Source organism: Hirundo rustica, chromosome 6, assembly GCF_015227805.2.
Source record: "Hirundo rustica isolate bHirRus1 chromosome 6, bHirRus1.pri.v3, whole genome shotgun sequence".
Taxonomy (NCBI): Eukaryota; Metazoa; Chordata; class Aves; order Passeriformes; family Hirundinidae; genus Hirundo; species Hirundo rustica.
Window position 1 is genome coordinate 51,392,239 of NC_053455.1, and position 19,657 is coordinate 51,411,895.

Genomic DNA, 19,657 nt, shown 5'->3' on the forward strand with positions numbered 1-19,657 from the left:
CTCTCGGCGTCGGAGAGGAACGGGTCGGGCGGCTGCTTGCTGAGTGAGGAGTCCGCTGTTAACGGAGTCCTGGGAATTCTACCATCATCCGCTCGTGCGCCCAGGACCCCGGAGCCCCTTCGCCCGCCCTGCTGGAGCTGGGCCAGCCCTGTCCAGCCGTCGAGGCTTCTTCAGCACTGCTCACTCTGCCAGGACACCCCCCCCTTGTCTGCCAGGTCATTCCCCGTTTGCCTGCTGGGGCCCCTCGCCGTTCCAGCCACCAGCCCGGGAGCTTCCACCATTCCAGCTTGGTGCTCTCGGAGTCCCAAGGGATCAGACTGCCCTGTGTGAAACAAAGCCCCTCGAGGTTCCTGGTTCTGTTTATTATTAGTGCTGTAGTTGCTGTTGTTTGTTTGTCTTGTTATACTTACTAGTAAAGAACTGTTATTCCTTTCCCCATACCTCTGCCTGAAAAGCCTCTTTAATCTTCAAAATTATAATAACTTGGAGGGAGGGGATTGGAATTCCCCATTCCTAGAGAGGCCCCTGTCCTCCCTAGCAGATACCTGTCTTTCAAACCAAGACAGCTGGAAAATTCAAACACCGCAGTTCCCTCAGGTACAAATATCAAAAATCCTTTTCTGAGTGAGGAAAGAAACAATTTATCACAGCCTTTAAATACATAAATAAATTTGGCCAACAGGAGCAGGAAGTCAGTCGTGTGTCTTCATCCATGAATATTTCCTAGGTGAGATCCTGTGACTTGTAACCCAGTTCTTCAAGGATACAGGATGAGACAGGAGCACTCTTTAGTAACTAAAAGGTGACTTATGCCTTCTAATTATCTTTCTCAGAACAACTCAAGTGTCTTGCAAACCTTTTCTAACAGCTCTTTTGCGTCGTTTTTTGTTATAATTCTTCCTCAGCCTAGACAGTGGTAAAGCATCATGTTTGGATCAGCCATGAAGTTCACATTACACATCTGGGGGAGATTCTTACTCCTGAATTACTTCATTTCCCTCTCATACCTTGTGATATGATAAAAAATGAAGATAAAAACTTACTTACCTATGACCACATAGCATGTGGATATAAGCCATTACAATAATGCTATTTATTATCCTCCAAATTAATTTTCATTTCTCCAGAAACTGGGTATTTCTCAGACTGAATAATAACCAGATCAACAGAAAGTCCTGGAAAGTGTTTTCCTGCATTCAGCCACCCTGCAGATCTAGAATAATTTCAGCATGGACAAAATGCCAAAGCATCCAATGCTGCTAACGAAATGCTAAAATAAATGCAGAGGGCAGAGAGCACTAAAGCAGTTAAAGATGGGCATTTTCTAGGAACTCAGGTCATCATTCTCATTCATCACAGCTTTGTTACCTTATGAGTAGGCCTACATATAACAGGAACTGAAATCAGGGCTCAACAACACCTTGTGTGCAGGAGCATTATTCTAATTCACTCCATTCTCTCTAACACTATTTGTCAGTTATTCCCAAGTCTCTCTTCATCAGAACTATTTTCAATACAGGGTGCCTGAGAAGGCAATAACCAGAAGATGACAAGTGCGGATAACTTCATTCCCCAGGGTGTAGCATCTTGACCACCCCATAGTAAATAATACATTCTTTATGGAAATCTGATCGTTCATTCATTTTGTAATATACTGAGGACTCCACACTGAGGAAGGCTGTTCTGCTTACAGCCTATTATTAGTGTCCATTTACTTTTAGTGGTGCTGCTGTTAGCATTACTTGAATTTAAAGCTTAAAGACAATTTCCCTTGATAGTTCCTTCCCTACCTGTCACTCCTGGCATTCCTCCTGTTCTCAACTCCTCTCTCATGCACCTTACAGCCTTTTCAAACTGAAACTGAACAAAGAGCCATGCTTTCATTCTGATCCCCCTTTCCCCCATGCACGCATCCTGATCCTCATGTTCTCTCCAAGCTTTTTGGGCTGATACTGTCACTATCCAGGCAGTACTCTCAGGGCAGCGGGAAAAGAAGGCATTTTTCCCCACTGCCCCAAGGATGCTCTTGTGTAAGATGTTGCTTAAGGATTTTTTTTTGTTTTTTCCCTTTTAATTAATGCAGTTCAGGCAGAGGGTCTGTCCTGTAGGAAAACAGTTTTCACACCTTCTAGGTTGTTGTGAACAGATAAGAGAACCTAAACTTTTTAGATTAAGAGCCCATTTGATATGGCTTACCTTGATTTAGGAGGATGCTTCAGTGGTGCATAACTTTGGCCCTCATAAACCTGTCTTCCCAAATCCTCTGCTGTCTTCCTAAACACAGAATAGCTTTGGGCAGACCATAACCAGGAGCAGCACAAACTTTGCTGTAATTCCGTCCTCCACTGGGTGCCACTATTGCATAGCATAATGTGCATTTACTGTGGGGAGTCAACAGCCTGGCAAAACTGACTTTTAACTTGTGCTTCCCTCACGTGAAGTTTTCAGACCATACGAAGAGAATTATTACTTGGTTTTTATGACCCTAAAATGCCACGTGATAATCATTTTAGCAGAGAAATATGAGGATGATTTATTTCTTCCTAGATCACTACAGCTGAAAAGATCTAATGCAAAAATTCTCAGATTCTTTCCTGATTTTGTGCTTGAAAAAGTCTTTTTCCCCCATGTGTGGATCTCTTCCTTCATGGTGATTGGATGATCAACTTAGCCCTCCTATTTTCCCCTGTCTTTTTTAAACTCACTACAGGGGGCCTGGATTAGATGACCTTTAAAAGTTCCTTCCAGCCCAAATTATTCTATTGCTCTGTGTCTCCATCTGAAGTGCTCTGACGACAGCTTAACCAGCATGAGGGTAAAATCTTACCACAGACCTGCAGATACCTTAAAACCACTCCATCGGTGCTCTTAAACTTTGTGCAAATCCCAACGATAGCAATAACACTGAAAATACATTATCAGCCAACTTTTAAATTAATAGCAATTCAGTAATAATTTTATGGAGTGGATTTAACTGCCATCTGATGGTGCATGGATATCCACAACTTGATAGATACCATTCAGGTGATTCAAGCTGTAATCTAAAAAGACTGAAATTTATTGTTATTAATCACTTTTTAAAATCTTAGGCAGATAATTCAATCATCTTCGGTCTATTTCACATTATCCCAGCTCTTGTATTTTGCTTTATTTCCTTTTCCCAGGCCTCAAATAACTAACTAAATAACTAAGTAATATCAACTAATATTATATTAATAAATAAAATATTTAAATATATTCATTATATTAATATTTTCAATAATCAATATAATTATATACATACATATTACCTAATGGAGTACTTTGAGAGCTTACAGAAAACATGTAAAATTCTTCCAGGCAAAATACTGTTAGGAGGAGATTTTCATGCCAGCCTTCCATCCTGGATTAATTTGTTATCCTACTCATTTGGCAGATCTGACATAATCACAATTGTTTCAAGCTGCTGAAAATGGGGGAAGCAGTGTTTATGAAATCTACTTTTGTAATGTGGTCTTTCCTCTGACTCTTCTGAAGACTTATAGACAATGACACTGATAGGTACAGAAATGTCTGTAGTCACTGGCCTTTGAAAGGATCTCAGCCATTCCTAGCAGAGATCCAAAATACTTCCTTGAAAATCTGCTACATTCTGACACAGGCTTTATAGCAAACAGGGACTCTGTCCAAGGTTGGTTATATTATCACAGAGACGGGCAAAATAAAACATCTAAGCATTAGTCTGGCACTCTAGACTTCTCTACGGCCTGAAGATACAGCAGCAAGAGAGAACAAGACTATACAATAAAGCAGGGAAATCAACAAAAGCAAACAGCAAGTAGATTGAATCTTAATCTGACCCACCATTGTTCAAAGCCAGCTAAATCATTGGCACCAGCAGCTAAACAGATCTGTGGTGCAGGTCTGGATGCAACAGGTAAGACCTGTGCCCTGCAGCCTGGACATTCCTGCATTGATGGAGACTCAAAAGTGGCTCTTTGTGGCTAAGGAGAAACAGCTATCCATTTGTCAAGGTAAACTAATAAGTTCAAGAAATTCACCCAGGGCAGGAAGTAGGAACTCTTGAAAAAGAAGATTGAGACAGAGACAGAATCTCACTCTATTAGAGCAGCTCTGCTCTAGGGCTCTCTCAGCATTCCAGCTGCTGTTCATCAGACATGGCAAACTCTGCAGGAGAGACCGTCACCCATGTAAGTTGCCTCCATCATGCCTATAAGGGACATAATGGACAACAGGACAAAAGAACTACCTAACTGCTCTTTAAATTGATGTGTGTCTGTTAGGCATACACATGAGGATGTAAAGGAAAGGTCACAGATGGAAAGAATTTCAATTATAAACAAATTTGTCCTATCAAACACTGGAAAATCCCTGTCTTTCTGTTAACAGCTCAACTAAAAATTTCTGGGTGGGAGAGCCCAGTCCCACTTCCAGGAACCTAGGATGTGCATGGTCTTTCCTACTTCACAAACAGGAAACTGCCTGTGCACTGCCACCAGAAACACTTTCCCAAGGGGACTTGTTCTGCCTTCTGAATTCTTCTGGGCAACTGTCAGGGTATCAGAAGGCTTAAACCTCAGCATAGCCTTCCAATTTTACTTATTTTTTATGGTTTGACCTGTTTCTTTTTTTCAGGTTTAGTTTCTTTCCCATATTTTATAAACTGTAGTTAATCAGGGACTCTGGCCAGTAAAGCTGAGGATTCATAGACAATAGAGTGACCCAGAAATTTTGTCATCACAGGCAGATCTTTCACAGCTCTTGCTGTACGTCTTTATGTGACACCGTCTCTCCAGGACTCAGCTTCATGAACATCCAACGCTGCACTGCCGTCTGTCAGACTGAGGCTGTCACAAACTCTCCTTACAAGGAGCTTCTCTGAAAATTCAAGATACGCATAGAAGATGCTTGTCTCCTTACAAAATATGGATGTACAAATGGGTGGGAGGAAAGGATATAAAGTCCTGAGGGGCAGAGGGAGTGCTTGTAGCTGGTATATTGACCTCTCTGTCATAACTAAGAATAGCAGTGTAGGGACTTGCAAAACTAATAACACAGATTCTGCTCTACTGTCAGATACCACTGTAGTAATGACATCACAGAATTTCATGGCACATTGAATAGAAAAAATCAACTTCAGTGACAGATGTTAGAAATTCCCTGTTGAGTGTCAACAAGTCTTCATTGGATGTATGCAAGAGAAAACTTTAGCCTCCCTTCCAAATCAAATTTTCTGAAGTGTTCATGCCAGAAATGCCCATTTTTTGCAACCCTGCTAAGCCCATTTTTAAACAAAGGCAGTAGAAGTTTGGGCTCTGGCAGAGACACACATGGCGACACAACAGAAGCTAGAAAGAAATATTAGATTAGACAAGGGCTGTTTGTTGGATGATCCACTGGCTGGATTTTCACAACCAGAAAGTAGTAGTCAACTTCTCAGTGTCCAGATGGAGAGCAGTGATGGGTGGGGTCCCTCAGGAGCCCACATTTGGACCAGTATCTTCCTTCAATATTATTTTCTTGAGCTTGAAGCTAACTGTTTGTTTCAAATAAACAGCGGTGATAGCAAAATAAGGTTATCTGTCAGTTATATATGAAGTATAAAGGAAGCACACACATATCCAGTGTGATGGGATTCTCAGTATGAGGACGTCATGTCAAAAGCCTTACAGGAGATAAGGCATTAATACAGATAAATTATATCAGTGGATCTTCCCTTGTCCACTAGTGTAGTCAGTCCATCACAGAAGCATTAGGTTGGTCAGGCAGGAATCGTCCTTGGCTAATTCAAGTTACCGTAAAAACTTTCCCACAGCTTTGTTAGAACAAAGTGACAAAGATGAGCTCCTACAAAAACTGGAAAGGCTTCCATCTTCTTAATTCAACCTGCTGGTCCCATAAGTATTCCTTCTCCATCTCAGCTGAAGATCCAAGCTTATGAGTATGCCCTGATCCATACAAAAGGTTGCTTATCCATCCCCAGAGACTGCAAAGGAGCAAACTGAAAGCCCTCAAAAAGAAAAAGCTTGAGACAGTACTGGCAAGGGAAGAGCTCAGTGAAAGAGCTACTGTCTGGGAACTTAATGATAGCCAAAGAAGAAAGGTACAGGTCAGGTAAATATACAAGCAATGCTGTTAGATGTTTATCTAACAAGATTATTATCTTTACCAGAAGAGGTTGTTTTTCCAACAGCTCTTTAAGTGTTCTCAAAGATGCTTTATGAAACATGAAAGTTTTAGTATAAATCAGGCAGTGTGCCAGACCTAAGTGGTTTCCTGCAAACAAGCCTAAGCAAAAAAATCCCCTTACAGTGACACACAAACACATCTCTATATCATCTGCCATTAATTATTGTTTAACCTTCCCTTATTTTAAGAAATACATGGAGACTCCTACATATCATGAGTGAGCTTCAGTTAAGCCACATGGTAGCTCCGAGATCATTACAAACCCAAAGTAAGAAAAATCTCACACAATTAACTTCCTCTGGTTTGTTAGGAGTACGTGCAAGACACTTCACCTGAGTGATGCCAGCCCTGACTTCAAATGTACACCACAAGGAAAGGATACCATGTTTCATCTAATTAGCCAGCTGGATTACACTGGGCTTGATATCCTCACTTTCTTTTTTACAACTACCTCTGGGAAAACAGTCAGCTCCACTAAGGGCTAGTTTTTGGTCCATGCAGCAGAGTCAGAATAACCACCAGGAAAACCCTGGGAAAGTTTCGTTGTTTCTATAATGCTGTTTGAGTGGTAAAGTTAAACTGCTTAGCACCCATTTAAGCCAAGCAAACCTACTGGTAGAATGTTTAATAGCGGCCAGGGCTAGAACTGGCCAAAGCTGTAAAAATGTCCTACATGTATTTTTTTTCCCTGTTTTCTAAAGAGTTTTCTGACTTTTTTGCAGTGATAGGTACTGGAGATGAGGAAGGAGGAAAGAGAGTTTGACTAGATATTTTGACTGTAATTTTGGTAAACATTGTGTGAAACCAAACAAAAACTACACGGAACTGTATAAAATTAAAATTTGCATAATACAAACTTGTCGATTTCCGTCTTGATAACAATATCCAGATCGTTCACATTTTGGGAGCCCTTCTTGGACCTGACTTGCAAAGGTGCCTTAGTATCCACAGCTAGAAAAGATCCCTAGCTTACAGCTGCACCGAACTGAGTCACAGCAGGATTCCTAGAGCCTCCCTGCCCCAGTGTGAACTCTTCGAAGTGCAGTGATGCAAGGGCTTCTTAGCACCACGTTGAAGTGGGGGAAGGGTGGAAGCACTCATGGGAGTACATGAATGGCAAAAGTGGGTTTGGAAAAAAGCCAAGTTGCAAACTGAATATAAGCTGAGGTTTCTGTGTTTTGCTTGTTTGAACTACTACCAAAGAGCAAGCACAAGGAAGCGGAGAAGATAAGAAGTTGATTCAGAATATGGATGCTCCGGTGATGAAAACCAATTTTCTGTAGTGCTCTCATGTCCTGTAACCCCAATACGTGACCAATATCTATTTCTAGATCAAGTAAGCCAGTCAATTTGTCTAGCAGCCTCCATCATGTTACCCTCATGTATGACTGAGATCAGCTCATTTAAGAACATACAGAACTATTTGTTTCCAACTGGCATGACCTAAAGTAAAATATAAATCTCCTGGAACCAGGAGAAATAATTGTTTATTTTTGAGAGTTTTGGTCATTCAGTACTTCTGTAAGTCTAGTTTTATATTAGTAAGGAATCCCATAGCTGCTGTTAGATTAATGAAGAAAGGATTTTCTCCTTTTACTTTTTTGGTAATGTGTATCTGAGAATTCAGTCCTTCAAAATTAAACTTATTTTTTAAAATTTTTGAAAATTGATAATACGCAAGCAGGAATAGATAAAGAAGAAACGATATAGAGTGCTAGAAAGCTCTAAGAGTGATAGGTAATTAAGTTGGGAAAAGAAACATGAGAGAAGGATTAGAAGGGGAGGAAAGAAAATAAAAATAAATAAATAAATAAATAAAAGCTGATAATGAATCTTCAGGCTCCAGAGGCATTTAAATCCCTGACATGTTACCAGTTCTCTGCAGGAAGATACTTGCTCTCCTTCCTGCAGAAGTCTCAGAAAGCAGTGAGGTTTTAGGTGAGCTCCAGGATAAGCCAAAGAAGAAGGGGAAGCTCTGAGAAGTAAACTCTTTGGACTTTCCTACAATCCAGAAAATTCATCCCCAATACTGAATCATAAAATCCGCAGCAGGATGGGTTGGTTAGATCAGCATGACTTATTATTATTAGCAGAGATTTTATAGAGGGTAAGTATCTACTTGTATTTGTCTCCTTTTACAAGCATTTTCACTCCTATCTCTCGTTTACTATGGCTACATCTAAAGCTACTTAGAAAGTGCAACCTAAACACATTCAATACATGTGTTTACACCTGGCTACAAATGCAGATATGAGATGCAACTGTTTCCTGCTGAGTGAGGAGAGAAGGATTATCAAAGTTACTAATCTGTTAGGTTGTTGCCATATTATGTCTTTCTGTAAGGCCATCTCTTTCCAGTTTTCTGCCTCTGTCAGGGACAAGGGGAATATTTGAGGTCCAAAATAGCTCTCTGCTTGCACTCTTTAAATGCTTCAATTGATTCTCATTAATCTTTGCCTTCAGTTTAGGAGCTGAGTAAGATGTTTCTCTCATCTTAAAATTAAATTTCCTTGATAGATGATGATTATTATTATTAGGTAGGGAAAACCCACCTGTTATTTGGTGTGCTGGCTTCTATTCCTTCAGACGTCATTCATGGCTCATTCACTGCCCTGATCATTGTCATCACTTTAGGTAATACTTTAAATTGTTACAGAAAAGTCATCATCTGGTGATTTCCAAATTATTTTTCATTTATAAAATTCTCTTAACATCCTGACTTTCAAAACATAAATCTAGAGCTATTTTGAATGCTTGAAATAAAATACTTAACGAAATATAAAATCAATAGATAGCATAAAATACTAACTGCAAAAACCATGTGTAAATTATTTGAGAGCCAAACAAGTGCAGAGCAATAACCTGGCACCAGTCCAAATTTTCAAAATTGAGCTGGAGGGGATGGCAATCCACAGGCACTGCTCCAAGTTATCTTGTCATTTGAAGTGTACACCTCTGTAACCTGGCATAGCCTTGGGGCTTGCCTTTCCAGCTTTTAAAATCTATTTCAATGAAATTTATCTTTCTAGAACAAGGGGAAAAAAAAAAAAAAAAAATCTGTAGAGTTTCTCCTCCACCTCAATTAATAAAATCGAGGTGTGTAAAAATGCAGAGCTGAGGGTTAGATTAAAAGAGTAGTTGTTCTTCCTTCAATAACTACATCCGGTATGGAAACCAAATGTCAAAGTACACCTCTATCAGCTGCCACTTGCTGAACACTACTCTGGAGCCATGAAAAAAGTATAACAGGACAAGAGTTACTCCCAGCACATCAGTGATAATACCTGAATGCCACTGCAATGCCTTCTTCTAATCAGGTCTTGCTGAAACATGAAGAAGAAGAAGGAAAACAAACAAACGAACAAACAAACAAAAACCCAAAACAAACAAACAAACAAAAAAACCAATAAAACAGGGCTGCTTTGACTGTTATAAAGTTTTTGCATGTGGACACATTATCACAGATCCATGCTTAAGCAACATACCACTTTAAGGTTATATTGAGGACAAACCTCACAAAGCCTAAATCTGCACATAACATGGAAAGACTCGCTCTACAGGGAAAGGACAATTCATAGTTGGGTTAGAAGACATCTAACTTTGAATTGACATACAAATCTATCCACAAATTGTTAACAGATGATATTATTATGTCAACTCATATTGCCTGCTGCACGCCATTGAAATGGCAAAGTTTATGAAAAAGGCCTTTCACCTAGTTGATTTAACTCTAAAAGTTTTCCTTTGTGCCACAGCACTGTGTTCAGTAGTCAACAAATAAATATTTACTTAATGAATTTTATTGCCATCAGAAATCTCAGTCATGAACAGACCAACAGATGCGTATGTCTGCTGACATTCTTAGCAGGTAGTGATTTTATTGTAGTTTCAATTAAATTACTCAGATGTTTAAGGCTGAGTCCACATTTATATGTTTGCAGAATCTGGACAAGGCTAGGCATCTGAATGAGGATCTACTGATAAACAATAGAATCTGTGTCCTCCAAAGCCCAAGGTAGGTATTCAGCAACTCCTTAGCCAAGTCTCATGTTGTCCTCCTTCACCAGTATTATCAAAATGTCTATCTTTAGTGCTACAATTGCTGGCTCCTTTCTCCCTCTTCTAAAATCTATAATATGATTTAAGTGAAGCAAGGTTTGTAAGGGGTGGTGATATCTTTTATAAGAGCAACAGATACATATCTCTTTAGACCATCAGGACTACAACAACACAACCACTCTCATTTCATTAGTCATTTTAACAGAATTGAAGTAATGGCCATGACCTCAGCCAAAGCAGTTTGTGTATACTTTTTTCTTTGGGAGATCTGGCAATGTACCATAATCTGGCACCAACTTGTCTGTCTTTATTCAATTCTACTTCTCTTGAATGGGGCATAAAAAACCCTCCTTGTTTTCTTTTTTGCATGATAAAATGGGTACTACCATAGAGTGAACAAATTTTAATCTGCTGTGTTACTGGCAAAAGGTTTTCAACAAATCAAATGCTACTTCAGACATTGGCTCCAAGTTGGTTTTGTTTTTTTCTTTTGTTGTTGTTGTGAGGTTTTTGGGGGGAGGGATGGAGGTTTTTAGACCTCTTTTCGCACTGTTTTTCAGTATTCACAAATAACACTTCCATGACTTCCTTATTTTGCCTTAGAACTGCAGTCTGTTGCATCCAAGGTGGTCAGATTCTGCAGTGACCTGAAAAGTCTTGCTGCTCTTGCCTGGGAAGGTGCTGAAAGAGGCCACATTTACCAATTTCATGTACATAGCTGTGTAGTCAGAGGTAAAATTTGAACCACCTAATACACACAAAGCCAGCACTTGAGGAAGGGCAGCTCCTGCACTCTCAGCTATGATTTAATGAATCTTGCGGGGGCTTTGACAGAAATGTAATTTGCCAAACACAACACATTTTTCACTGCCAATTAATTAAACAGCCTTACTCAGAAGAAGTGTCTAGTAAATTAAAGAGCTGCAATCATAGAACTTTACATTATCTAATTGTACCACAAACTCAGCTACTGAAACAAATACGCCTGGTTATCTAAAAGGCTATGTGAAAAGCAGCTTCAATATGTTGTCCCTCCTGCTATTCCTTAAGTTTGACTTATATTTCTTTCTCATTGCTCTTCATTCTCGTGTCACTTTTACAATTACCTGCTGGCAGCAGTGAGACACAGTTCCCAGCTCCAGCTATCAATGTCGCGTACCAACTTTTAATGTGCTGTTCTCTGTGTGTCAAAAGTTGTCAGAATTAGTCTTTAAAAGGTTATCCTTCTCTCTCAAAATTCAGAAACTTCTTTATCCATCCCTGCTTACTGTTTGTAACTTCACAACTATGATTTCAAAGCCTGGCTACAAACAGCCATGGAAGATGAGCCAAAAGAGTGTTCCAGGATGAAAAGAAGTGAATTATGGGCACCAGAAGAGTTGGTTCTCCAGCCAAAGGGCTGTAAAAGCAATGCATCACTTGAACCCTATCCACCTAAATCATTTCACATGTTTTCAGCACACAAGCCAGTGCTCTGTACTTTTGAGCATGCAGAAAATAAGTTTCTGGGCTCTTCCTAACCATTAAGCTTCACAAGTTTCTCCTGCAAACAAGCACTGCTTTAGGGAACATAAAAGAATGGTGTTGCTCCTTATAAAACAGCATTAAGAATGTGTTTGTCAACATGACCTGTGAAAAATTCAGAAAGGGTTTTAACACTGCACATTACCTTTTTTTTGGGAAAGAGACAAGAGAAGGGCTCCTCAACAATTTGACACCTTCTAATGGCTTCCAAGAATCTTTGTTATTTGTCCTGTTATTTAACCTTTGTTATTTATCCTGTCTTAGTCAGGAAACAGAATAACAGGAAATTTGACCCTCTATGTATTAAAACAAAACTTTGAAAACTATGGCTATTTTGAATTTTTTTTTTTTTTTTTAATCTTAATCATTTGGAGTTCTTGAACTCATTTTAGAACAAAATAACCATGTATTTTTATCATCTTTGAGACCATCTAATCCTTGTTCTGAAACTACTAAAATAGGCCATGAGAATTTTTCATCTAAGAAAGAAAGAAATGAGAACACAAAGCTCTTCTCTGAGGGGTAATAAGGACTAACGGGCTGAGGCCGAGATATGCACTTTCTGAAATTTTGTCATTGTTGGAAGTCCTGTAAATAAGCCACCATTTTCCATACTAAAAATCAACATTTCCCCATTTCTCAGAAAACTTGCACCTCTTAAGAGAAGCAAATAACCTGCAGACATGCTTTTAAATGTAGCAACCTAAGAATTTCTCCTACTTAAACTGGCAATCTCACATACCTTTTCTAGAAGGGTATTATTAATAACTTCCCTTGAAATTTTACATTTGGAATAATGAAATATGAAGACAGCTATATAGTTCATTCAGGTTCAGAAAGTTTTCCATCTCTTGTATTGTACAAAGTTACTTTTACTGTACACCAGATACAATGAAAATTAGAACGTTCATGATTGTGGAGCATTCTCATGCTGTGACAATGAAATCCATGGGCCCCCAGCTAACTTTTGCATTCAACCTTCAAATTACTGACTTTACTTTCATACCATCCAAGCACTCACAATCAAAGCCCTCTCCATAATTCATAGAATAGTTTGGGTTGGAAGGCATCTTAAAGATCGTCAGCTTCCAACCCTCCTGCCATAGGCAGGATCATCTTCCATTAGACCAGGCTGCTCAAAGCCTCATCCAGTCTGGCCTTGAACACTTCCAACCTGTTCTGGCGCTCTATCACTCTCACAGTGAGGAATTTCTTCCTAATACAGAGCTCTCATTTCTGTCTCACCCTACAGTCACATGGACTTCAGTGGTTTTAGTAGCTGAGACTTCACCTGAGATGAAGTTACTCCATGATTGTAACTGAGGGTAACATCTGAAACTGAAAGTTCAAAGTGGTTAGAGCTGAATTAAGTAATCAACACACATTCACCTAAAAACTATGGAAAAGTTGTAGTAGGAGGACAGACTTCATTACAATCATGCAGAAAATATTACTATGTATAAGAATATGGTTAGACTAAGACTGAGACTGGGGAGACTGGGTTTACAGTGAGTAATAGATTTTTATGTCACTTATATTTTAGAAGTCTTTGTAAAATTCATGTCATTTCCCAGCCACAAATAATGTACACTTCATACTTTCTCTACCTTTCTTCTTCTGGATGTAATTTGATTTGGTGTGCTTTAAATGAAGGATTCAAAGTAATTTGTAATCTATTCCTGGGCAATTTTGCTTAAAGCACAGTGATAAAAGCTGTGTCATTTGTTATAGAGGTTTTACTAATGAAAGTAACAGCTGTTGTCACCAGTGTCTCTGGATTATCTCCTCTTGATGAGCTGATTCCAGGTGTCTCACTTTCTGGAGTAGTTTAAATAATGTAAGTAACCATACTCAGCACACCGTTAAACTTTAGGCAGCTGGCTGTTTGTACAATCATCCTGTTTTTGTGGCAGTTGACCCTTGATCTAGGTCCCACCTAAGCAGCATTTTTTAATGTGACAACATTTCACATGCACAGTAAAAAAAAATGCTGTACATTTCACTGTTTGCTATTTATTTCTGAACCAGCTCTGCAGTTCTTTTATTGCAGCAGGAAGTTTATTGCCACAGAAGTCTCAGTGAAAAACCACTCAACTGAGCTTCAGTAGGGCAAAAATTGGAAAGCTGTGCCTTTTAGCACCACCACCAACTACTATTGTACAGACAGCCCTGAAGCAGAGAAATTGCCACAATTTTTAGGCTTTAATGAGGCTGCATGTTATCAAATGTATGGGAAACACTTTGTTCAGACAGCTCTGCAAAACAAGGACCTAATGTACATTCAGAGGGCTAAGGCCTGAAGAATTGCTCTAGAAAAAAAAGAAAAGGCTATTCAAACGAACCCCATTTCCAGGCAAGGTTCCTCCATGTTGAAGACCATATCAGTTAGATTTTGTGTGTGTCTTCGTAACAAAAGCATTACTTGAAGTACAGTTATTGTTAATGCAATTTGCAGGATATACATAACCAAGATCGTATTTTTCACTTTTTCTGAGCCTTAAGTGTCACTAAATACACACAATAATCTATCCCAATTCTGTGCCTCCAGCTCTCCTTGCTACATTGCGGTGAATGAAGTTTGCAAAACATGTTCATGAAGGTTCAGATATTCTTCTCTCCAGAACCCTGAACAACTCTCAAGAACCAATCTCCCACTGCATCCCTGTATTTCTGTCCTAAAGCTCAGAGCAGAACCCACCACCAGATCTGTCTGCATGTGCAGCACTAACATTGTTCTTCAGTTTCAGTCATGCTCAGCTCTCACAAACTCCTTTCAGCTGGGGGTTTAGGGATTTTATCTATTTTCCCTATTTCCAACTGCCTGTATTTCTTATTGTGTCTATATAAACCCTGGAATACCTAGATCAAGAATAACTAACTTTTCTGGTGCAGTGAGCTTTCCTCTAAAAATTCTTGAGTGCCAGAAGACACAGATGACAAAAGTTCTCTTGGGTACAGGGACAAAGAGGCGTAAGAATAATGTGTTCTGGTTGCTTTTCCAGGGTCTCTCCACTCCACTCTTAAGCAGGACTGGTCAGGAAGCTCAGACCAAATAATGATCTCAAACCTGCTGGTGTCACAGTAGATGACAAAATTAAAGTGTATCAAACAACGAGATACCCACAAGCAGCTTGAAGCACCAAAATTACCACTTGTTGAGCACAGCTAAAGGAGAGCATTTATTTATGCAGTCCTCAGGCACACAATGAGATTATTTCTTCACCATTTTTCTATTTTAATTGCCTAATTTGTTACTCTCAAGTTCCTGGAGCTCTGCACTTCAATGTGCAACAAAGAGTACCAGTATATTATCAGAATTCAGCAAAATACTTTCAAGTGAAGTAATTGTTCCAAAGTCACATTTTAACCAACTGATTTCACATCATGGTACACAGACCCATCTAGATTCACATAAAAGAGGGAAAACTAACCATTGCAACAACTACCTTATTACTGCAATTACAGCAAAGATCATCTTGTTTGTCAAGCTAATAAAAAAAGATGATAATGGCTTTTTCCAGGGTGATATATTTATAGATGTGTGGCTGGAAATAACAAGAATTTAAAAAAAAAAAAAAAAGCTTTTTATTAAAATAGGCGATTTTTCTACATCTTTAGAAATGAGCACGGAATTGGCAAGATCAAAGAGCACTGGCTAAATAAACAATATTCCTGATATCTTTAGTAGTTAAGCACTGCAATTACTGCAGACAGTGTACCACTTCCTTTTAGTTTACCTCTCAGATGAGTACTTCATAAGAAATTATAGCTCTTGCTACTTTCTTGTAAGTGGTCTTTTAAACACTCCAATGATTGTGCAATCTAACTGAAAAATACAGGCTGGAAGCTTGCATAGGTTTGTTTTCTGGTTTTGCTGGTTTTTTTGTTGTTGTTGTTTTGTTTTTTGTTTGGTTGATTTTTTGGTTTTTTGGTTTTCAATCTTGATTTGCCTAATCTGAATTGCTTGGTAGCCAAGTTTGGGGTTTTTTAGATTAAGCATCTGTCATTAAAAATCTAGTTCAAATTGCACTGACATTTTAATGCACTAGGTGGCATAATGATATTCATATTAGAGAAATTAAATTATTCACCAGCACCTAGATACTTCGCTGGATAGAAGAAGCCACACTTTCTGCCAGATAAGGAGTCCTATGATAACTTCTGTAATTATAGAATTGCTAATACTTTTAACTCTCTTTTGTGTCGTTTGGAAGAGTACTTCAAATTTTAGAAGAAAAGAACTATTAATATTTAAAGACAATGCTTTAAGAATTGAAAACCCTTGAAGGTAGGGATTTCAGTTAAAAATCCCTTAAACCCTGCTCCAATCCTGATCGTGATCAAGTTTACCCTTAATAATTTTACTTGTGGCCAACATTAAAGCAGATCAAAGAAATATGAGCTTGAGAGTGCTTACTTTTTCTGGGACTCCTGTTCCATCAGCTTTGATATGGGCCATATTAAACACATCTTGATGCTGCCAGGAATTGGACCGGGTGACTTGAATCAATCTTTTTCATTTCTAACTCTATTAACTCCACCATTATAGTAGACATAATGAAAGATCCTTTTAGATTGATTCTGGTGTCAGTCTGAACCAGCATTATGTCAAGAAAAATTTAAGTCATCTTCATTTACTGTAAACTCAGAGACTTGCTTTTTGCTGCAGGTGTTCTGTCACAGTTTGCTTGAATTCGGGGCAGTAAATTACAAGACATGTCAGTGTAAAGAGGCAGTGAAATAATTTATCATTAACTTGAAGGGGCCATTATTCAGCTGGAGAAGATGACTGTTTTATGAAATACAAAAGATGAGATCATGATCTAGTGACCAGAAGTGTTCACTTACCAAAACATAGCAGTATGTAGTGAATGTGAGAAAGGAAAGGAGCCTAAGAAGTTGATATAATTTTATCTGGATAGTGTTTTGATGCTGGCCATCACAGTTAAAAGTGGCTTTTATGAAAGCTGCTGTGATTAGCAGACAGTTTTCGATTGACTAATGACTGACTATATCTGTCCCACTTCTTTCTGCACAACTACAACTCTAACAAGCTGCAGCACTGCCACAAGCAGGACCCTATCAGAGCACCAGGAAAGGATTTAAAGAGGTATAAAACCTTCTGTCTTTTAAGGACAGTTTGAAAGAGTGGAGTTCCTAAACACTTTAGAGTCCAGAAAATATAGTTTCTTTAGTTTGTTCTCCTTTTTTGATGAAGTCACTAAGTTTGCCTGTTTTACAAAATTATCCCCACTTAAAAAGCTTATTTGTGCTGGGATAATAGGATAATTCTATTGCTCAGTCAAATTTTTTGAAGACTGAAGATGTGTTCATCACAGAAAATGTGAGCATAGTATGGAACACAGTATCAAACACCACCAAATTATCGATTTCTGGAAGAGATAAAAGACAGGGCTTCTCTATTTTTTGACTCAGTCAGTAAGGAATCCTGAAGTGCCTACCTTTTCCAGCTGGTGCATCCCCTCCTCTACACAGCAAATTGATGCCAGCGTTCTCAGTGTTTGGGGATAAAGGCACCTGAAACAATCCTGGCGACAGATCTTAAATAGAGCAACGACGCCTCCTTCCTGAAGGGGAAAAACAGCAATCAGGAAAGTAATACTAGAGGTTTTCCTAGTACGTAATCAAGACTGGAATAGGGAGCAGATTCCTTTAGTAGTTTATCCAAAATTGCTATTGTGACACCAACAAAGAGGATGTTAAGCTCACACAGAGAATTCAAGTGGATTAATTCTTTTATGCTAAGTGATGAAAAAGTAATACAATCTCAGTAGGAGGCGTGCTTAAGTGATTGACTTCTACCAGTTACAAGCTCCATTTAAATTAAACCTGGCATTCGTGCAAAAATTACAAAGAACCATCAATAAGCGGCAATTAGAGTGACATTTAACTGATCCTTCAGCTATATTATTAGTATAAATTAGATTTTTGTTAGCATATATTTCCCATTCCTCTACATTTCTGAGCGCCACACAAAATTTATTTAATGCTAAAATTATGAACAGGAAGGTCATATGTTTGAAGAAGCACTGAAAATAAGTTGGAAATAGGTGTCAAATTCTAAACAGATGCAATCCAAATCTTTATCCTCTAATAAATAAAATTTATATTCCTAAAAGTTTGGGGGTTTTTTTTAATGCTATAGTGGCAAAGACTTGAGTACATACTAGAGTAGTTATCCTCAATTAATTTCCAACACTGCTTGTAAACATATGTTTTAGCAAATTTCATATAACAAATGTAAATATATAAATAAATACCAAAAATGTTGCACTTTGTGTGGTGGGGTTTTTTAAAATTATTTTTCATTTCAAAATGTTACGCTATCAGGTAGACTACATTTGTCTTATATGATGTAGAATCAGACATATAATGAAGACAAAAAATTGTTGATGACAGATGAAAGATCTCAGACTAAATTGTTCAGATTCCCACAGTAAATTAAAAATAGTTGAAATCATGGACCGAGTGAAAAGCACAGCCTTTTTTAAAGCCTGTTTCAATAGACCATGTCTAAAAATATTTTCAGATTCACAGAAATAATCTATTTTTCCTCAGCCATTTTTATTTCAACCATTATTTGAAAGCTCAACAAGCTGTACTGACTTAAAACCTCTGGGCTACAATTCAGACTTTACTCATTTTCAGAATTCTATATTTTTGTACTAGTTCTGCTTGAATTCAGTAGAGAATAATAGAGGAAGCAAAACGCTCTGTTCAGTCTAACAAAAAATTTATACCAAGTCATATAGAATTAGACAAAATTAACTCTTCAACATATTTTCCAGATAGAAGTTTCAGATCATGTCTTTGCACAAGCATATGGAATTCCTGTGGCATCAGTGAAAACAACAGGTTCACTGAAGTTTGTTAGGAGTAAAACTTATTTCTGAAATTGTAAGAAGGATTCATGTGTCTGTTATTTTATATCTAGTATTACTAGATACAGCTTAGTGCAGAAAGATATTTCTGAGCCTTTAAATCAAAAAAGAGGCAGCAACAAAAAAGTTTCAGTCATATTTTTTTCTTCCACAAAAGGATACTTATATTTCACCCAGGCAGTAATTAAATTATCTATCAAAAATATGTGGCAAAAGCTGTTGGACTGTCATTCCCAAGCCAAAGGTAACTTTTGTTGGGGGTTTTTGCTTAAATTTCATTATCGATTTGAATATTCCCACAGTTCAGTTGAATCAGGGATGATCTGATCTTCTGCTTTAGCCATAATAAGCCAGCGTTTGTGGACAAATCCAGTAATGCTCATGTGATGTTGGCACATTCACTTTAAGCTTTTTCTATGCCAAATGGGTGCCCTGATTTTGCCTTTGATGGACAGGAAGTGATTTATCACTGCATTTGTTAGGAGGAGATCTGTACTCTTTATTTTGTGCCCCGTATGCCATGACTAAGCTGTGAAATATTGGCCATGAATAATGAATGGAGAGATCTGTAAGTGAAATATTGGACAGGTGGAAAACACTGAGCCTGAGTCCATGGTCAAAACCAGTCCCCCCACTGGAAACAGAATTAATTCACCTTTTTCAAGATTCATCCCCTGTATTTTTTGCAATGATGCCAAACCATTCCATCTGACAGGGACATATGTAAATTGGTCAAGTGGGTAAACATTCAGAGGAAGAGAGGGACACTTGCTTTACAGTACTTGATGATCTGCTTCTCTCCTATATTAGATTAACAGGAATTCAACTTTGTGGGATGCTGTTCAGAAGGGCTAGGTTTAGGTAACGAAATCACCGGAAATGCAATCACCAAAACTATGTGAACTGAGTGAATAAAGAGGAGAAACAAAAAGGCATGTATAAGTTGGAATACTTTGCAGTTTCAGCCTGAAATGACACAAAGT

At 38.4% G+C, this 19,657-nt stretch overlaps 1 protein-coding gene across 1 annotated transcript in view; it reads right to left on the reverse strand.

Moving 5' to 3' along the window:
• INSC (INSC spindle orientation adaptor protein) overlaps positions 1 to 19,657 on the reverse strand; it is a 139,090-nt gene that overhangs the window by 30,501 nt on the left and 88,932 nt on the right. The window contains exon 7 of the mRNA XM_058421058.1: positions 17,235 to 17,360. Within this exon, the coding sequence (XP_058277041.1) occupies positions 17,235 to 17,360 (126 nt within the window). The remainder of the gene's footprint in view (positions 1 to 17,234; positions 17,361 to 19,657) is intronic.